A 22,157-nucleotide genomic window follows, 5' to 3' on the forward strand; every position below is an offset into this window, starting at 1 on the left:
TACAGAGCGTGAGGGCGGGGCCGACGGCGGCGCCGACCGACGCTAACCGCCCCCGCCTCCTTCCCTCTGGGTCCCTCCTTCCTCTGCCTCCAGAGGGGTGGGGCCAGGTTGATTTGGGGGTGGGAGGGGAGGGGAAGAGGGCGGAGGATGGAGACGGGGAGGGACCTGGATCCCTGGCACAGGCCAAAACTTGCCAGTCGTCAACATGAGCTCCGGGGAGGATGACGGGCGGAGAAACCCGGGGAGGGACTCGCAGCTCCAGGTAGAGGCAGCAGGGATGCGCCGGGTTGGGGTAAAGCAGCTCCTGGACCAGAAGGCCCTGCAACAGGGAGAATATGACGGGGATTAGGGGCTGAGGGTGATCTCTGAAGTGGGGATTCGCTGCTTGACGGCTGTGAGGGACGGTAGCGGGCTGAGCTGCAGTCCAGGGAAGCCCTCCAGGAGCAAACTTTGCCGCTGTTGTCGTTTCTTGGGCGCTTAGGGTTGAGTCCAGTTCCTATGGTGACCGCTTCGCTTCCTGCCGCAGCTCTCCGCATGGTTGTTGCGGGGACTGTTTTGTTTAGAAACGCTTGGAGTGGAAATGAGGGATTTGGAAGTCAAAGATTTGGTAGTTCAACCTGCCCTTTCTGACTCCCAGCCTCTCACTTCCAAGCCTCTTTATAGACTTTGGGAGGTGAAGGGCCGAGATTACATAGGCATTTGCATGAATATTTCATAAAATTTCAGTAGAAATTGTACACAGGAAAGGCAGGATAAGCTGGGTTTCGTATGAAAAAAATATTTGAGACTAAAGTAGTGTAACAGCGGCGATTATGGACCTGACAATTAAATATGCATAGGAATACATTGTTATTATTTTTTTAAAGGCAAGAATCAGGGCTTCAAGAACGGTTTGCACAGATGACACAGCCCCGGTGTTTTCCTTCTAACATTCCAGGATATTCGTTGTTTTAAAATTCCTTTACTGGTTTTCAGCATTTAAAGTACACTTTTTAAAAAAACCTATATGGAAATAAATGGAATAATACTGGTTTATAGCTAGAGGAAACTAGGTTAGTTATAAACAAATGGAAAGTGGCACATTCAAATCTGCCTTCAGGATAAAACAGATTCTTGTTTGTATCTGAATTGCTCAAGGAACTGAACCATTCCATTTTAATTAGTGAGAAATAACTAGGAAGGTATATGAATGAAATATTTATTGTAAACAAACTTTGGCATTATTTAGTGGCAGCTTGCAAAATAGATCTTATTTTGTTTATTGTCTGGAAATCACTGTTTGTAGTCCAGCATATAATCAGACGTAGAGATTTTGTTGGCTCCTTTTCTGTCTTTTTTAGTTGCTTAGATCAGTTTTAGGGTAATTTACTTTTAGAGTATTCCATATATGGAGACAGAGCAGGTGTTATCATTCATTCTCTTTTCTCATCACATGCTCCCTCTTCTTCCCAGATGTAGCCACCATCCTGATTTCTATGATAACCACTTCCTTGCTGTTCCTTAGAGTTTCACCATTTTTGTATATGGGAACACGCACATTCTACTTTGGCTTGTTTTTGAACTTCATATAAATGGAATTGTAGTTAAGTATTCCTTTCTAGTTTGCTTCTTTAATCAACATTATGTTTTTTAAGATTTATGCTTGTTGCTTATAGTTTGTTGTTTAGTGTTTACCTACTCTGCTATTAAGGTTTTTACAGTTTTGGTAAATATGAACCACTGCTGTGGACTTTCTCATACATGTACCCCTATTATAATCTTTTGAATTGACCTAGTTAGTAAGGTAGTTGTATTTGTCTTAGTTAGGGAATTAACATCAGTTTATTATTAATATTTTTTAGTTCAGGAAAGCCTCTTGAAAACAACTCCTTAACCCCCTATGTTTCTTAGAAGTCTTGGTAAATGATACTTCTCCTGGGGCCATTATTTTATGCTCCTTTAAAAAGACAAGTTATTTCTTTACAGAATAGTCTGCATTGAAGATAACTAAAGAGCTTGAATTTGAATGGATAACTGGAGAGATTATTTCTTTTTCTTAAGAAAGGTTAAGCATTGTCGTTATTGTTTTGTTTGAAGTGAGTTCTCAAAACCTTTATTCACTTATTTTTATAATAGAAAAACCTATCTCAAAATTATTCATGAAACTGTGTGGTTTTCTACATCTTTCTTTGATGTTATTCTTTCTTTGATGTTATTCCTTCCTACTTCAAAGGATCTGTAAACTTTTTTTATAAAAAGAAAACAAGTTGACTTTTTGTGGAACCAGATTTCAGAAGCCCATATAAAATACTGTAGTATTTTTAATTATTCTACTTTTGTTGAGTGTGTGTTATATGTGTGATATTTTGCTCAGGATTGGTATTTTTTTCTTTTTAGTGCATGATCTTATCTCCTATTTCATGAAAAATGAAAATTCTATCAGGCAAAACTCTCTTCAGATTTCTACCTCTTCTTATCTAAATCTTCACCTGACCTTGCTTTCCTCTTTCTTGTCTCCAAGGATAGTGCATCTGCCATTTATTTGGGTTTCCTTTAATTGGCTTTGTGACTTTTCCCATTAGTTAACATTAACCCTTGTCTTAGGAATCTTCTATGTGTTTATACTGTAGGACTTAACCGAGAGCACAAAAACTTTAGGGAGTTCTTCAACCCCCTGAAATTGTTTGTAAAGTTTTGTATGTGTTTTTATTTTACTGAGGAGAGGACTTGGGATTTTGTTTAATTCTGAAGGGGATCCTTGATATAAAGAGAATTAAGAAATAAGTTTTTCTCCTTTGTAAATAACTCTTCAACAACAGGGTCTTCTACCTTTTGCTCTACTTCTTGTCTCACGATCATGCTTCCTAAAAGAAGTCTACATTTTCTATTTCCTTTTGTTCATTACTCATCTATTAGTCCTCTTTGAATGTGCTTCTACTCCTTCTGTACTATTGAAACTACTTTCTTTGGATCATCAGAATTTTGTTATTTTGAAAATGTTCTTTTGGCCACCAACTTTGTGTTGGGTACTTCTGTAGGCATTAGAGATATAAGAGTGACCAGACAGAAGCCTAGATCTCTTGGAGTTTACCTTCTAGGAGTGGGGAGACAGACCATAAACAAGTGAAAAATAAATGATGTAATTTCAAATAGTGTTAAGTGCAAATAACCTGATGAGAGAGTATCTAGGAGAGAGGTTACTTTAGGGAAGAGGTCACTTTAGGGAAGAGGTCAGGGAAGACCTGCTGACATTTGAGCCAGAGGAGGAGCCGGTCATGCACAGGGCTGGGAGAGAGAGTGTTCTGAAGAGAGGGAAAGCAAGAATCCACTTCATTCCTTGAAGTGGAATGAGATTGGCACAGTGGAGGAACAGAAAGAAAACCAATAAAGCTGATGGGTGAAAAAGAGAGTACTAGATCTACTTAGGGAACTGAAAGCAAGGGCCAAATTATGTAGGACCTTTAAATGTTTGAATTTTTATTCTAATTACAGTAGGAAGACATTGGAGTCTTTTGAGCAGGATCTTATGATTTTAAAGTGATAGTTTTGATTTTGATTTGGAAAAAAAGTTGTAGCGAGCAATAGTATAAATATAAAGACCACTTAGGGAACTGTACCAGTAGTCTTGTAGGAGAGGAATATGGAGGTGGTAATAAGCATGTTGAGAAGTGGATGGATTTGGAAAATATTTTAGAGGTCAATCTAACAGGGTTCATTTTGGGGGGTTAGATAAAGAGGAAACAAAGACAATCCCTTGGGCACTGCACAAATGATGGTACATTTCACATGGGAAAGACTGGTAAGGAACATAGTAGAAGCAGGGTTGAGAGCAGAAGTGCAAGTGGGGAACTTAAGAGGTCTGTTCTAGATGTGTTAAAGTTGTGATGGCTCTGGACATTCAGTAGACACAATACAATGTGTTAAGTGCTCCAGTAGGAGTATATACATAGTTTGGGGGAAATATGGAAAATACATCCTAAGTCTTTTTTGAGGGGAGTTGAAGTCAAAACTACTTTTTTTGTGGTCTTTTTCTCTATATTCCCTTAGCATTCATGTGCATTCCTCTGATATGGCACTAATCCTGTTGTACTGTAATTTTTAATTTATTTTTCTGGACTCCCCTAGGCCCATTGAGGGTTGAGATTGTAGGTTTTTATTTGTTTTTCATGTTTCTTTTTCTTTTTTCTTTTCTTTCTTTCTTTCGTTCTTTTTTTTTTTTTTTTTTTTGAGAGGAAGAGAGAGAGAAAGAGAAAGAGGGAAAAGGATAGAGGAGGAGGGAGAGAGGATCTCAAGCCGACTCCATGCCCAGCGCAGAGCATGACATGGGGCTCAATCACACAACCCTGAGATCATGACCTGAGCCGAAATCAAGAGGTGGATGCTTTACTGACTGAGCCACCCAGGCATCCCAATATTCTATGGCGATATTAGATTGCCATAGAATCTAATATTGGTTCATTCTTATTCTAGCTGTTTATGAATTTGTTTGACAAGTGAATAACTGTGTTAAAATGTGAAACTACAAACTGAAACAGGGACAGTGGATACAGAAGAAATGTACTTAAGAGTGATTTTAGTGAAAAGATAAGTAGAACTTGATGGCCAATAATATATATAGAGCACTTCTTGCCAGGTGGTGTTCTAAAATGCTTTGCTGTAACTCATTTAATCCTCACAACAGATCTTGGAGGCAAGTACTATTATCATTCCTGTTTTATAGATGAAGCCATGGCCAGAGAAGTAACTTGCTCATGGTCATGCAGCTAAGAAGCAGCAAAGCTAGCATTATGAACATAAGCACTCTGAGGCTAAAGAACAAGTTCCTAACTACTATGCTATGTTGCTTCCTCATTGAGACTGTGCTTCTAGCTTGGGTTTTTATCGTAATGATTTGCTGCTTCCAAAGTACTTTTACTTGATTCTCTGAAATCTGTACAGGAATACAAGTTCCATTTTGATAGAGATTGTGGAAATGTGGAGGATATTCAGGTGGCCTGAGGTGGGGAACGTGGCAGAAGAGACATGGGCATTTCAGATATACTAATTTCTCTCCCTTTTCATTTACCTCCAAAGCAGAGCAAGTAGCAACTCTAATATTGCTACTCAATTGCTCACACTTGTCAGGTAGACTTTTGTTCTCTTCCTACTTTTAATTTCTAGTGTAACTTGATAGGTAATTTTATAGAATCTCTAACTGACTGTTCAGTTTACCAAGGGGAAGAAGGAAAGTTCAACTTTATCTGCTTTTGTACACTACTTTAATATCAATCTATGTAAATTTTTATTGGTACTTATTATGCAAAGAATTCTATGTAGATTTGTAGGAGTATGGAGAGCTCTAGGACATTGCCTGTTCTTAAGATTCTAATAATTGGGATTGTGGGAAAAGATGGCAGAGGAGTAGGGAACCCTAATTCTACTGGTCCCCTGAATTTAGCCAGTTGTCTATCAAACCATTCTGAACATCCATGAAATCAGCCTGAGATGTAAGAATATATATCTGGATCTGTACAAACAGAAAATCTCCAGTGGTCTTGAGGTATGAAGCAGGGAGCCATGATTCTGCACTCAGATATCAGAAGATAAACAGAAAGGGGAGGGTGCCACCATAAGCTGATGCCAGGAAGGTGATATAACACTGGAGTGCAAAAAGCATCCCACACTGGGGATCATGTACAGACTCACAGACCAGTAGCAGAGGTGAAAGGATTTCAGTGCAACCCCCAGATAGGATCTAGGACCTGTGGATGCACATGAGTGAACTAGGGGCGGCTCTCAATTTTAGAAGCACAAAGGGCAGAGACATGCCTGGCACTGGGTTCTACCACTAGGAGTGTTGCTATGGGGCACATGACCAGGGAGCCTGCAGTTTTTAGCAGTGCAGACAGAAATGGAGACAGTGTGGCATAGAGAGCTCAGTGAAGAGCAGACTGCAATTTCTTTGTTCTGAGACAGATTTAGATGCAGTCACTCTGCTCTGACTCTGGGAAGAGACATGGAAAGCCACCAAGGAAAGCTGCCAGAGAACAAAAGTGCCCCGCCCCATGGTTTTCACTAAGTCCACTCCCTCCCCAGGGGACAGGGCAACTCTGCCCAAGCAGGGTTGCCTGACAGGCCCCTCCCCAAGAAGAGAGGCTGGAAGAACAAGAGGACGACAACGCAAAGGTCCCTATAAAACAGGTGCATCTTGATTGCGGCATGGTTAATACTTTGAACTCTGTACATTCCCTCAACCACCCCCCAACAGAATGACTAAGAGGAGGAACCCCCAACAAAGAAAAGAATAAATGTCCTCTGCTACAGACCTAATGGATATGGATATAAGCAAGATGTCAGAAATAGATTTCAGAGTAACAATTATGAAGTCGATATCTAGGCTTGAGAAAAATACAAGCGACGATATAGAATCTCTAAGGGCAGAAATGAGATCTAATCAGGTGGAACTTAAAAATGCTATGAATGAAATGCAGTCTAAATTGGATACTCTGACTGCCAGGCTAAACAAGGCAGGAGAATGAATTAGTGAGCTGGAAGATAAGAAGATGGAAAAGAAGAAAACTGAGGAGGCCTGGGAAAAACAGATTAAAGCCCAAGAGATCACACTGAGAGAGATTAATAATGCCATGAAATGTTCCAGTGTCAGAATTATTGGGATCCCTGAGGGAGGTGGAGAGAGAGTGGTGTAGAAGATATATTTGAGCAAATTGTAGCTGAGAATTTACCTAATCTGGGGATGAAAACAAGCTTTCGTGTTCAAGGGGCAGAGAGGACCCCTCCTAAGATCAAAGAGAACAGACAAGTATCCTGACATATAATATAGTACAAGTCACAAATCTTAGATCCAAGGAAACAATCTTGAAAGTGGCTAGGGGAAAGAGATTTCTTATGTATAGAGGAAGGAATATCAGAATAACATCAGACCTATCCACAGAGACCTGGAAAGCTAGAAAGGACTGGCAAGACATATTCAGGGTACTAAATGAGAAGAACATGCAGGCAAGGATACTTTACCCAGCAAGTCTGTCATTCAGAAATGGATGGAAAGACAAGGGACTTCCAAGACCGGCAGAAACTGAAGGAATATGTGACCACAAACCAGCCCTGCAAGAAATATTAAGGGAAGTTCTATAAAAGAAGAAAGACCTGAAGAGTAATATAGGCCAGAAATTTACAGAGACAGTCTATAGAAACAGGGACTTCACAGGCAACATCATGGCAATGAAATCTTTTCTGTCAATAATACTCTCACCGTGAACGGCCTAAATGCTCCCATGAAATGGCACAGAGTTGTAGGTTGGATAAAAAGACATATCCCATCCATAGGCTGTCTACAAGAGACTCATTTTGAATCTATAAGATATATTCTTTTTTTTTATTTTAAAGATTTTATTTATTTTTTGACAGAGAAATCACAAATAGGCAGAGAGGCAGGCAGAGAGAGAGAGGGGGAAGCAGGCTCCCTGCTGAGCAGAGAGCCCGATGTGGGACTCGATCCTAGGACCCTGAGATCATGACCTGAGTCGAAGGCAGCAGCTTAACCCACTGAGCCACCCAAGCACCTGAGACTCATTTTGAATCTAAAGATACATCCAGACTGAAAGTGAAGGAATAGAGAACCACGTTACATGCCAACGGACCTCAAAAGAAAGCTGGGGTGGCAATTCTCATATCAGACAAATTAGATTTTAAGCTAAAGACTATAGTAAGAGATCCTGAAGAACACTATAATTCTTAAATGATCTGTCCAACAAGAAGATCTAACAATTGTAAATATCTATGCCCCCAACATGGGAGCAGCCAACTATATAAGACAGCTGTTAACCAAAATAATCATTGGTAATAATACTTTAATAGTAGGAGACCTCAACACTCCACTCTCAGCAATACACAGATCATCAAAGCAGAAGATAACAAAGAAACAAGAGCTTTGAATGACACAACGGACCAGATGGACTTCATAGATATATACAGATACACCCTAAAACAACAGAATACTCATTCTTCTCAAACACACATGGAACTATCTCCAGAATAGACCACATACTGGGTCACAAATCAAGTCAGAAGCAATACCAAAAGTTGAGGTTATTCCCTGCATAGTCTTAGACCACGATACTTTGAAACTGGAACTCAATCACAAGAAAAAATTTGGAAGGAATTCAAACACTTGGCAGCTAAAGACCATCCTGCTTAAGAATGTTTGGGTCAACCAGGAAATTAAAGAAGAACTTAAACAATTCATGGAAACCGATGAGACTGAAAACACTCCAGTCCAGAACCTATGGGATATGGCAAAGGCAGCCCTATGAAGGAAATAGGTCGCCATCCAAGCCTCACTCAAAGAAATAGAAAAATCCCAAATACACAAGCTAACTTTATACCTTAAAGAACCGGAGAAAGAACAACAAATAAAGCCTAAGCCAAGCAGGAAAAGATAAATATTAAGATTAGAGAAGAGATCAGTGAACTAGAGAGCAGAAATATGGTAGAGCAGATCAACGAAACTAAAAGCTGGTTCTTTGAAAGAATTAATAAGACTGATAAACTGCTGGCCAGACTTATCCAAAAGAAATGAGAAAGGACCCAGATTAATAAAATGATGAATGAAAGGGGAGAGATCATGACTAACACGAAGGAAATAAAAACAATTATTAGAAATTATTATCAACAACTATATGCCAATAAATTAAGCAACATGGAAGAAATGGATGCCTTCCTGAAAACCTAAAACTATCAAGACTGAAACAGGAAGAAATTGGCAATCTGCATAGCCCAATAGCCAGTAATGAAATTGAAGCAATGATCAACCCCCCCCCCCCCAAAAAAAAAAAAAAAAAAAAAACCTGAGTCCAGGGCCTAATGAATTCCCAGGGGAATTCTACCAAACATTTAAAGAAGAAATAATACCTATTCTCTTGAAGTTGTTTCAAAAAATAGAAACAGAAGGAAAACTTCCAAACTCAGTCTATGAGGCCAGCATTACCTTAACCCCAAAACCAGTCAAAGACCTTATCAAAAAGGAGAATTACAGACCAATAGTCCTGATGAATATGGATGCCAGAATTCTCAACAAGATCCTAACCAATTGGATCCAACAGTACATTAAAAGGATTGTCCATCAGGACCAGGTGGGATTTATTCCTGGGATGGAAGGGTGGTGCAATAGTCACAAATCAATCAGTGTGATAGAACACATTAATAAAAGAAAAGACAAGAACCACACGATCCTCTCATTTCATGCAGAAAAAAAAAACTTGACAAAATATAGCATCCTTTCCTGATTAAAACTCTTCAGAGTTTCTTAAAAGCCATCTATGAAAAGCCCACAGCAAATATCAGCTTTTCCCTTAAGATCAGGAACATGACAAGGATGCCCACTCTCACCACTATTGTTCAACATAGTGCTAGAAGTCCTAACATTAGCAATCAGACAACAAAAAGAAATAAAGGTATCCAGATTGGCAAAGAGAAATAAAACTCTCTCTCTTTGGAGATGACATGATACTGTATGCGAAAAACCCCAAAAGACTCCACCCCCAAATTACTAGAACTCATATGGCAATTCAGTAATGTGGCAGGATACAAAATCAGTGCACAGAAATCAGTTGCTTTTCTATATACTAATGATGTAACTGTAGAAAGAGAAATTAAGGAATTGATTCCATTTACAATAGCACCTAAAACCATAAGATACCTTGGAATAAACCTAATGAAAGAGGTAAAGGATCTAGAAACTATGGAACACTTAGGAAAGAAATTGAAGGAAACAAAAAGATGGGGATACATTCCATGCTCATGGACTGGAAGAACTAATATTGTTAAAATGTCTATGCTGCCTAGAGCATTCTACACTTTCAGCTCCATCCTGATCAAAATACCAGTGGCATTTTTCAAAGAGCTGGAACAAAAAGTTCTAAAATTTTTATGGCACCAGAAAAGACCCCAAATCACCAAGAAAATGTTGAAAAAGATAAACAAAGCTGATTGCATCACATTGCCTTATTTCAAGCTATATTACAAAGCTGTGATCACCAAGACAGTATGGTACTGGCACAAAAAGACACATAGATAAATGGAACAGAATAGAGAGCCCAGATATGGACCCTCAACTCTATGGTCAACTAATCTTCAACAAAGCAGGAAAGAATATCCAATGGAAAAAAGACAGTCTGTTCAATAAATGGTACTGGGGAAATTGGACAGCTATATACAGAAAAATGAAACTTGACTGTTCTCTTCCACCATACACAAAGATAAACTTTAAATGGATGAAAGACCTCAATGTGAGACAGGAATCCATCAAAATCCTAGAGGAGAACATAGGCAGTAACTTCTTTGACATCAGCCACAGCAACTTCTTTCAAGACACGTTTCCAAAGGCAAGGTAAACAAAAGCAAAAATGAACTTTTGGGTCTCAAGCAAGATAAAATCCTTCTGCATAGCAAAGGAAATAGTCAACAAAACAAAGAGGCAATCCATGGAATAGGAGAAGATATTTCCAAATGACACTACAGATAAAGGTCTGGTATCCAAGATCTATAAAGAACTTCTCAAATTCAACATTCAAAAAACAAATAATCAAGTGAAAAAAAGGGGCAAAAGACATGAACAGACACTTCTCCAAAGAAGACATACACATGACTAAAAGACACATGAAAACATGTTTAGCATCATTAGCCACCAGGGAAATCCAAATCAAAATCACGCTGAAATCTTATACCAGTTAGAATGGCAAAAATTAACAAGGCAGGAAACAACAAATGTTGATGAGGATGTGGAGAAAGGGTAACCCTGTTACACTGTTGGTAGGAATGCAAGTTGGTACAGCCACTTTGGACAACTGTGTGGAGGTTCCTCAAAACATTAAAATAGAGTTACCCTGTGATCCAGCATCTGGGTATTTACCCCAGATAGAAATGTAGTGATCTGAAGGGGCACATGCACCCCATTGTTCATAGCAGCAGTATCCACAATAGCCAAACTGGGAGGAGATGAGCTGCCCTTCATTAGGTGAGTGGATATAGAAGATGCGGTCTTTATGTACAATGGAATATTAGAATATATATAATGGAATATTCATCAGAAAGGATGAATACCCACTATTTGCCTCAACATGGATGGAACTGGAAGGGATTATGCTGAGTGAAATAAGTCAAGTGGAGAAAGACAATTATCATGTGGTTTCACTTACATGTGGAACATAAGGAATAACATGGAGGACATTAGTAGAAGGAAGGGAAAATGAAGGTGGGGAGATCAGAGGGGGAGATGAACTATGAGAGACTCTGGGAAACAAACTGAGGGTTTCAGAGGGGAGGTGGACAGGGGGATGTGTTAGCCTGATGATGTGTATTAAGGAGGGTATGTATTGCAATGAGCACTGGGTGTTATATGCAAACAATGAGTCATGGAACACATCATCAAAAACTAATGAAGTACTGTATGGTGACTAACATAACACAATAAGAAAAATATTCTTTTTTTTAAAGATTTTATTTATTTATTTGACAGAGATCACAAGTAGGCAGAGAGACAGTCAGAGAGAGAGGAGGAAGCAGGCTCCCCTGTTGAGCAGAGAGCCCGATGCGGGGCTCGATCTCAGGACCCTGGGATCATGACCTGACCCACTGAGCCACCCAAGCACCCCAAGAAATATATTCTAATACTTGTGTGAGGAAGACCTATCTGGAAGAAAAATATAGCTATGCAGTTTATTCTATAACCAATACCTACAGAAGTTTCAATGAAGAAGTGATCACTATTTGATGGAGAATATTGAGAACACGTCCTAATAGAATATGGAATTCAAGCTGAGCCTCAAAAGTGTCTTTAAACGGAGAAAAGAGCAAGGCTCATGAGCAAAAGTTATTGTATATTTGTAATGATAATATGAACGTATGTATAAAGAATATGGAGAATAGTTTGTCTTTTATAGAGGTATTCTTGGAGGTACCAACTAGGAGATAAGTTTGGAGAAGTGGGAGGTGACCAAATTATGAAGAGCTCTGAATGCATGGCAGGTTACAACTTTAATTGAAGAGATCCTTGCTATTCAAAGTGGTCTCTGTACTAGCCAAATAAGGAATTACTGAGCAGCATTTTTAGAAATGCAGTATTTCAGACCTACTGTAAATAAGAAAATTCATAAGTGATTCATATGTTCAGTAAGATTTGAAAAGTGCTATTATAGTGTATAGTCTGAATCTGGTATTCTAAGTCAAATGTTTATGAGTAAGAACACCTTTTTTTTTTTTTAATGTTCAGTTAGCATGTAGGAACACATTTTTCAACAGAAACTATGTAAAAAAAAAGATACTTCGGATTTTGACCTAAGCTATATAGGCCTAAATGATTCATAAGTTAGAAATACTCTGTGAGACTTAGTGCTGAAATTCCAGGTGAGGCAATAAGTGCTGAAATGAAGAACTGAAAAGCAGGTTTATGTCTGGTTTAAGGGAGGGGAAAAAGAAAATAAGTCTGTCAGACTGCTAAGTAGTGGGTCATACAGGGTGTAATAGAAAGTCAATGACTGGGGCATCCTGATCCTATAATTTCCCAAATGCTAGTTTTTGTAGAATAGCATCTGTGTTGCCAGGAGAGATCTAGGATTCTTATAGCAAATTCTCTCTTCCTTAACATAACAGCAGGCAGCCTTGATTCAGGGAAAGAACAAATTATTTCCCTAAATGATATAATTTCTGAAATACATTGTTATATTAAAAAAGCACAGTATGGGGTAGTACATATAGTACTCTAAAGTGAAAAATATTTTAATGTTATTATTTTGCACATGTGCAAATATGTATTTAGGAAAATTTCCTAAAATTGGAATTATTTGTACAGGAGCTTTGTACATTTGTAATGTTGCTAGATTTTGCACAGCTGTTCTCCAGAAATATTGTATCAATTTATGCTGCCATCAGTGATGTATAAGAATGTTAAATTATATATCCAACTTCCTGATCTTTGCCAGTGTGAGGTTAAAAAATGGTATCTCAGTGTTGTTTTAATTTGTGAGATTGAATATCTTTAAATCTGTTTAAAAGCCATTTCTATGAAATATCCATATTCTTTGCCACTTTTTCTATTAGGGTATTTCATCTCCTTTTTTATTTATACGAGTTATTTCTGTATTAGGAACGTTAGCCCTTTGTGGTATGGGTAGCAAACCTTTTTGTTAGTATACAAAAGCAGCAATAAATAGGTAGCTAGTAGCTATTATATTGGTCAACACAGGCTTAGAAGTAGCCTGCATTATTTTCTGATGACTGATAATTCCTTAGAACGGTGGTTACAAATGGGATAGGATGGGATGTGTTGTTTTTTTTGTTTTGTTTTGTTTTTTTGAAAAGCATGTTGAATATTGTAGTTTTATATTTGGAAAACAGAAAAAGTTTCATAACATGGGATTTTAAGAAAGTAAAGTTTGATGAAAATCCTCTTAGCTGGTAAGACAGAGTTAAAAATAGAGTTATCTAAGAATATTGTTAATTTCCAAGTATCGTTGACAGTTGTGAAAAATTACAAAACTGTTTTAAACTGAATGCCTCTGTATCATTCCCATTTTTTTCCACTAGGTTACCACCAAAGAACATGATTTTGGTCTAGGGGCTCCAGTTTCTGAAGCTGAAAAATACCAGAATACTCTGCAGCTAGAACAAGAAGTGAGAAATCAAGATAAATTCATCTCTGCACTGAAATTACAGGTTACATTTATTTCCCTGAATTAATTTGAGATGAGGGCCAATTTTGAAACAAGAAGATGGAGAATAAATACTAATTCAGTGCTCCTTGGAATTTTATGGGTCTAAAATCGTTCCATTTATATCCTAATCATTTTGATACATGAAGATTCAGATATATATGAGTGCAAACTATGTGGAAGTGTTGTGTCCAGTGCTTTTATGTACATAATCTTACTTAATTCCAACCTGTGAAATAGTGCTGTGATTTCCATTTTACAGACATGGAAGCTAAAATTCCAAGAATCTATAGAATTATATTTGACTAATAAGTGACAGAGCTAGGCAGCATTTGTCTGGACTCCCAAGTTAGCTAGGATTTGAACCCAGTTCTCTGGAACCCAGTTCCAGGCTTGATATTTGTTTTCCTGGTGCCTGATCTGTGGTAACCCTACTAATGAAGGCTATTAAAAGAAACTTCCTCTTTTAGGAAGATGGAGTAGACTTACTTTACCCTATTTGTCCTACTTAGTACAACTAAAAATGCTGAACATTTTGTTATAAAACAAACATAAGGACATTCTGAAAGGTGGGCAGGAGCAGGAAGACTGGCTAGGGACCTCAGCATACAATAATTGACATGTTAATGAATTTCTGGGTTTTCTTTTTGCTCCATGTATCTCATTGCTAGAAAAACTGGCATCTAGAATGGATGCAGACAAAAAGGAACTAGGAAGGGGGCAGTCTAGCAATGTAGACCACTTTTTTTTCTGTCCTGGGTCTTTATAGTTTATATATATATATTTAATCTGGAAACAATCTCAAACTTCTCTAAAAGTTGCAATTACAGAACAAAGAATATCCCCCACCACAATCCCAAACCATTTGAGAGTAAGTTGCAGGCCTGATGTCTTGATATCCCTAACGTTTGAGTGGGTCTTTCCTATAAATAAGAACTCTCTACTACAAGATCACAATACAACCTAGTAAAAATCAGGAAATGAACTTGAATACATTACTGCCAGCTAATCCTCTGACCCCATTCAAGTTTTTTCCAGTTGTCTCATAATGTCCGCAATAACAAAGAGATCCAGCATTACACATTGCAATTAGCTATTGTGGCCCTTTATCTTCTTCATTCAGAAACATTCTTCCTTGATTTTCATGACCACAACACTTTGAAGAATACAGGCCAATTATTTTATAGAATGGCTATTGATTTGGGTTTGTTATGATCATCTTTATGTTATGAACCTTTGGCTGTGTGGAAACCAGCCTTCAAATTGGCCCATCTCCTTTATTCCCACTCTAATACAGTCTCCTTGCACATGGTACCAGAATTGATCTTTGTGCCCAAGAGCATAGAGCAGAAGTGTTTAAGTTATAAAGTGATCTCTTGGATCACTTGCTCTAGAGGAAGCAAGTTTCCATGTTGTGAGCAGCTCTTTAGATAGGCCCACCTGGAAAGGAACTGAAACAGCCAATAGCCAGTGAGAAACTGAGGTTTACCAAGTATGTTGGGTGAGTTTGGAAGGGGATTCTGTAGCCCCACTTAAACCCTCCTATAGTGACAGTCACCCTGACTGACTCCTTTTGACCTAGTGAGAGACCTTAAACCAAAATTACCAAATTAAGCCACTTCAGATCCCTGATACCAACTGTGACATAATTGTTGGCTTAAGATACAAAATGAATACAGACAGGAATACCACAGAAGTGATGGTGGGTTCTTTTCATTGCCTCCTATCAAATAGCACAAAATTTCAATTTGTCCCATTACTAATGATCTTTATTTGGATCCCTTGCTTAAAGTGTTATCTTCTGGGCTATTCCCTGGTGAAGTTCCTCTTTTTGCTCTACTAATTATTTTTTAATTTTTAATTTTTTAATTAAAGTATAGTTGACACATAGTATTACATTAGTTTCAGATATACAGCATAGTGATTTGACAACTCTCTACTTCATGCTCTGCTCACCACAAGTGTAGTTGCCATCTGTCACCATACAGTGCTATTATAATACTATTGACTAAATTCCCTACATTTTACCTTTCATCCTTATGACTTACTCATCCCATAACTGGAAGCCTATACCTCTCACGCCCCTTCACCCACTTTCTCATCTTCCTCCCCTCTAGCAACCATCATTTTGTTCTCTGTATTTATGGGTCTGTTTCTAATGAAGACTGTTTGGGGGCAATAACTACCTGTTCAAACACCATGAAAAAAAACCGTAGCCTCATTCCTGCTGGAAAAATCCGAGTAAAGAGCCTAGACTTCCATCCTTGTCAAGCTGTGACAAGGAGTGCCAGCCATACCTCATGGCTCACCCTCCAAGCCCCCACATCCCACCAAGGTGATATCAAAAAGGCATGCTGCAGAGCCAAGACTATATTGTCTACTAGGTAGTAAGTATCCTCCACAACCACCTAGTGTCAGCAAAGACCACATCAGGAGCCTAGATATCCACCCTCACTGAGAGTAACAGGTTTCCCCTTTCCTTTTTGTTGACGTGGTTTCAGAGGGGACCACAGGCAGATTCAGGATTTTTACTTTTTTCTAGCAGTAACAAGTCCACCTACCCACAGAGTTGGTGGAGGACACATGAGAATAATAACAAGGTACCTATATTCTTCCTTACTGTGGTGGTATCAGCAGAGTTCTGGTGGGGACCCTGAACTCCCATCCCTGCCTAATAGTAACAAGAACACCAGTCCTCCCCAGGTATCAATAGAGGCACAGTAGAGAAATTGGACTTCCTTCACCTGGCAATAAGAGGTAGCATCCCCATTTATTAGCTGGAACTAAAGTCACAGAAGTGTGAGAAGAAGCCTACTAAAAACACAAGAGCAGATCTCAATGAAAAAAATCACTTCTTATCTCAAAAATCAGGAATATCTCAACCTTAATGAGAAAAGACAACCAGAAGATGCCAACACAGAGGTGAATTAGAGACTATCTCACAAGGATTTTAGATCCATTATCATATACATGCTTCAAGCAGTTCTGACCATGTTTGAAACAAGCACAAAGCTAGAAAATCTCATCCAAGAAATAAAAGATATAAAAAAGAACCAAGTGAAAGTTTTGGAAGCAACCAAGATGTTCTTCAGTAGGTAAATAGATTAAAAAATTGTGGTATATCTGTACAATAGAATATTATTCATTGATAAAAAGAAATGAACTATCAAGTCACAAAAAGACATGAAGGAAACTTGAAAGCAAATTGCTAGGTGAGAAAAAGCTAACCAAAAAGGTTACATACTCCATGATTCCAACTATTTGACCTTCTGGAAAAGATAAAACATAGAGACATTAGAAAGATCACTGACTGCCAGGAATTTGAAGGAAGAAAGGGTGGGAAGGGTGAGTGGAGCACAAGTATTTTTAGGGAAGTGAAGCTATTCTGTATGATACAATGGTGGTAGATACATGTCACTAAGCATTTGTCAAAAGCTGTAGAATCTACAATGCAAAGAGTAAACCCTAATATAAACTCTGGACTTTATTTAATGTGTCAATATTCATAAATAAGATGGGAAACTGTGTCCCATGGAGAGAAGGAGTATGTGGGAACTCTGTATTTCCTGATTAACTTTTCTGTAAGCCTAAAACTACTCCAGAAGAAAAATGTGTAAGGGCACCTTGATGGCTCATGCAGTTAAGCATCTGCCTTCAGCTCAGGTCATGATCCTGGGGACCTGGGATCAAGCCACGCATCTGGCTCCCTGCTCAGACTGGAGTCTGCTTCTCCCTTCCCCTCCTCCTGCGTGTGTGTGTGTGTGTGTGTGTCTCAAATAATTAAATAAAACTTAAAAAAAATAAAGTCTATTAAAAATGCACAGGAGAAAATATTTCTAAATCATATAGCTGATAAGGGATTAATATCAAGAATATATAAAGAACTTTACAACTCAATAATCAAAAACCAAAACAACCCAATTCAAAAGTGGGCAAAGGACTTGAATAGACGTTTTTCCAAATGGCAAGTAAGCACATGAAGAGATAGATGGTCAACATCATGATCCATTGAAAAAATGCAAATCAAAGCCACAATGTGGTATCACTTCATACCTTTTAGGATTGCTCTTATCAAAACAAAATAACAAGTGCAGGTGATGTTGTGGAACAGCTGAAGCCCTTGTGCATTGTTAGTGGTAATATAAAATGGTGCAGCAGTGGTGGAAGAAGTTTAGCAGTTCCTTTAAAAGTTAAATATAAAATTACCACATGATCCAGCTATTCCACTCCTAGATATAGCCCCAAAAGATTGAAAATAGGAATTCAGATACTTGTACACTGACATTCATAGTAGCATGATTTTCAATGGCCAAAAGGTGGAAGCAACCTAGCTGTCTGTCAATAGATGCATAACAAGATGTGGTGAGTACATACAATGGAATATTATTCAGCCTTTAAAAAGACTGAAATTGTGATGCAATATTGCAACATGGGTGAGACTTGAAAACATTATGCTAAATGAAATAAGCCATGCACAGAGGGACAAGTATGTGATTCCACTTATATGAAGTACCTAGAATAGGCAAATTCATAGAGAGTTATTGTTTAGTGGGTACAGATTTTGGGATAATTAAAAAAGAATTCTGGAAATGGATGTGGGATAGTTCCAACATATTGTGGATTGTGGATGTACTTACTGCCACCAATTCACACACTTAGGAGTGGTTAAAATGGTAAGTTTTATGTATGTTTTACCACAATGAAAATTTTAAAAAATACAGTAACTGAAATTAAAAACTCAGTGCTCTCAAACAAGAGGATGGAAAGGAGATAGGAATGAGTTGGTGAACATGAAAATAGAAAATGGAAATAACCTAATTTGAACAGGGAGAAAATGGATTGAAAAAGTGAAGAGAGGCTCAGGACAGGTGGGACTATAACAAATGGTCTAATATTTAGATCACTGGAGTCCCAGAAAGAAAGTTAAGAGAGGATCAGACTGAAAAAATATTCAGAGCATTAATGGAATGGAATACTGCCTGGCATACAGTATATTCTAAAGTAATAGTTGGACTGAATTTTCAGAAACAAAATTAGGACACGGAACAGACAGAATGAAAACAAAACCAACAGGTGATGTGTAATAGGCCATAAGCAGAAGAAAATAAAGTAGGAAGCTGAAAATAAAGTGGGAAGGCTAAATATTCTCCAAATTTGGCAAAAGACTTAATATGGATTAAAGAAGGTAAGTGAACACTTACCAGGAATCTCTCAAAGAAACCCATGCCGAGACACCTTGTATTCAAACTTGTGAGAACTAAAGACAAAAAAAAGTAATCCTGAAAATAACAGTTCATTACTTATAGGTGAGCACCAATTCAAATAACAGCAGAAGCAGATCTGAAAACATGGAGGTTGAAAAGAGGTGAAACATTTTTTTTTATTATAATTTTTTATTTTTTATAAACATATATTTTTATCCCCAGGGGTACAGGTCTGTGAATCACCAGGTTTACACACTTCACAGCACTCGCCAAAGCACATACCCTCCCCAATGTCCATAATCCCACCCCCTTCTCCCAAACCCCCTCCCCCCAGCAACCCTCAGTTTGTTTTGTGAGATTAAGAGTCACTTATGGTTTGTCTCCCTCCCAATCCCATCTTGTTTCATTTATTCTTCTACCCACTTAAGCCCCCATGTTTCATCACCACTTCCTCATATCAGGGAGATCATATGATAGTTGTCTTTCTCTGCTTGACTTATTTCGCTAAGCATGATACGCTCTAGTTCCATCCATACAAACGTAGTGATCCAAAGGGGCACGTGCACCCAAATGTTTATAGCAGCAATGTCCACAATAGCCAAACTATGGAAAGAACCTAGATGTCCATCAACAGATGAATGGATCAAGAAGATGTGGTATATATACACAATGGAATACTATGCAGCCATCAAAAGAAAAGAGGTGAAACATTTTAAACAGTATTCTGTATTCAGTGAAAGTATCCTTCAGAAATTAATGGAAAATCAAGGCATTCTCAGATAAAGAAAACTAAGATAGATAATTGGTTGCCAGCAGAACTATCCTACAAGAATAGCTAAAGGAATTTCTCTAACTAGAAAGGAAGTGATAAGAGAATCTTGAAAGAATAGAAAAGAAAGACAAAGAAATGTATGGCCAAATGCAATACAGTTTCCTTTTTTGTTTTCTAAATTGTGTTTGTCAAATGTAATTCTCAATGGATATAGATGAAATATCTAAGATAATTATTTTATTAGTAGAAGAGGGTAAGGGATATAAGGGGTATAAAGGTAAGTAAGTTTTCTACACTTGAACTGGTAAAATGCTGTGCTAAGTTACAAATAAATTACGCTTTGAGCAACCACTAAAAATCTGTGCAAAGAGATTTCTCAAAAACACTATAAGTAATTCAGAATGGAATTTTAAAAAAGTTCAAGTAACCCCCAGGAAGGCAGAAAAAACAAAACAAAAAAAACAAAAGCAAAAAAAAAAAAAAATGACCAAAAAGAAGTCACACTTTAATGTTTTTTTTAAATTGAAGTATAGTTGACTCACATTTGAATATTAATATAACAGTCTAAGTATAAGACAGAAACTAGTAGACTGGATTAAAAACCTAATCTAGCCTTAACGCTATCTGTAAGAAATTCACTTCAAATATAACTGTACATGTAGGTTGAAAGGTTGAAAGGCATACAAACTGGAGATGAAGAAATAAAACTGTCGTCCCTAATGGTAGATGACATGATCCTCTACCTAGAAAATTTCATGAAATCTGCAGTACAAAACTAGAACTAGCAAATGAGTTCATCAAGGTCACAATACATGTTCATTTTCTTTATATTAGCAATTCACATGTGGAAATCAGAAAATGCAATATCATTTACAATTACTCAAATAGAAAATCGAATCCTTAGATATTTGAAGTATGAATTTATAATCTGAAAACCACAACATGCTAATGAAAAACCAAAGAAGGTCTAAACAAATGGAGCGACATCATGTTTATGGATTGGAAGCCTCAACATAGTAAAGATGTCAGTTCTCTTCAAATCAGTATACATTTAATACAGTTCTCATCAAAACCCCAACAAAAACAATTTTGAAAAGGATAATAAAGTAGAAAGAGTCATTCTCTTTTGTTTCAAAGCTTATTATATAACTACAGTAGTTAAGACTGGTATCACCAAAGAGATAGACAGATCAATGATACAGAAGAGAGAATCCAGAAATACCCTTACACAAGTAAAACCAAAAGGCTTTTGACAGAAGTGCAAATGCAGTTTAATGCAGGAAAGATAGTCTTTTCAACAAACGGTGCTAAAACAATTGAAAATGAATCTAGATGTAAACTCACACTTTAACACAAAAAATTAATTCCAAATGGATCATAAATTTAAATGTAAAACATAAAACTGGAAACTTTTTAGGATAATATAGAAAATCTTCAGGACCTTGGGCTTGGTGAATAGTTCTTCAGTATGACACCAAAAGCATGACTGGTAAAAGAAAAATTGATAATTTGGACTTCATCAAAATTTAAATCTTTTGCTTTGAAAAATCCATCTAACAGGATGACAAGACAAGCTACAAATCCTATTTCTTCCAGAAGACTCATATGTAAGATACATGAAGAATTCTTAAAATCAGCACTAAAAAGGATCAATCCGATTAGAAAATGAGAAAAAAAAAAAAAGAAAATGAGCAAAAGATGTGAAGAGATATTTCATAGAAGGATATATGTTGATAAGCACATAAAAAGAAGTTCATCCTTTCTAAACAGGATGGGGAAATGCAGATTTAGACCAAGATGAAACAACAATGCATGCCTATAAGAACAGTTAGGATTGAAAATAGTGACAATACCCAGTGCTGGCAAGGATGAGGAGATCACTCATACATTCCTGGTAGGAATGGGAAATGGTACAACCACTCTGGAAAATAGTTTGTTCTTTATAAACTAAAGATATATTTATCTTATAGCCCAGCAATTGCACTCCTAGGTATGTCAGAGAAATTAAAACTTATGTCCACTCAAATACCTGTATGTGATTGTTCATAGCTGCTTTATTTGTCATAAAGACTGGAAATAACTACAATTTCCCTTAATTAGTAATGACTAAACAAACTGTTAATCCATACCATGGAATATTAGCAACAAAAAAGATTGAACAATGCATTCATGTAACTTGGATAGATCTCAACGACATTGTGCTCAGTGAAAAAGACAGTGTCAAAAGATCACATACTATGATCTTTATCACGATTTTACTTATATAACATTCCTGAAAAGACAAAATTATAGAGATTAGTGGCTGCTAAGAGTTAAGGATGGGGAGGGGAGAAGATGTGACTGAAAGGGGTAACAGGAGTGCAATCTTTGCGATAATGGAATAATTGTATATCTTACCGAGATGCTGACTCTACATGGGATCGCATTGTACCAATGTCAAATCTCTGAGTTTGATACTGCATTATAATTATTTAAGATGGAACTATTGGGAAAAGTGGG

General features: G+C 37.5%; 1 protein-coding gene across 3 annotated transcripts in view; it reads left to right on the forward strand.

Annotated features, from left to right (window-relative positions):
- Window positions 1–110: 110 nt before the first annotated feature.
- TSGA10 (testis specific 10) overlaps window positions 111–22,157 on the forward strand; it is a gene marked incomplete at its 3' end in the record, with an annotated part of 158,005 nt that continues 135,958 nt past the window's right edge. The window contains exons 1-2 of one of the 3 annotated variants that reach the window (XM_082746844.1): window positions 111–262; window positions 13,558–13,686. In XM_082746844.1, the coding sequence (XP_082602970.1) occupies window positions 206–262; window positions 13,558–13,686 (186 nt within the window). In that variant the 5' untranslated portion in view covers window positions 111–205. The remainder of the gene's footprint in view (window positions 263–13,557; window positions 13,687–22,157) is intronic. The other 2 variants (XM_082746843.1, XM_082746845.1) reach the window with 2 other exon arrangements.

This window comes from Mustela nivalis, assembly GCF_964662115.1.
Source record: "Mustela nivalis genome assembly, chromosome: 8".
Taxonomy (NCBI): domain Eukaryota; kingdom Metazoa; phylum Chordata; class Mammalia; order Carnivora; family Mustelidae; genus Mustela; species Mustela nivalis.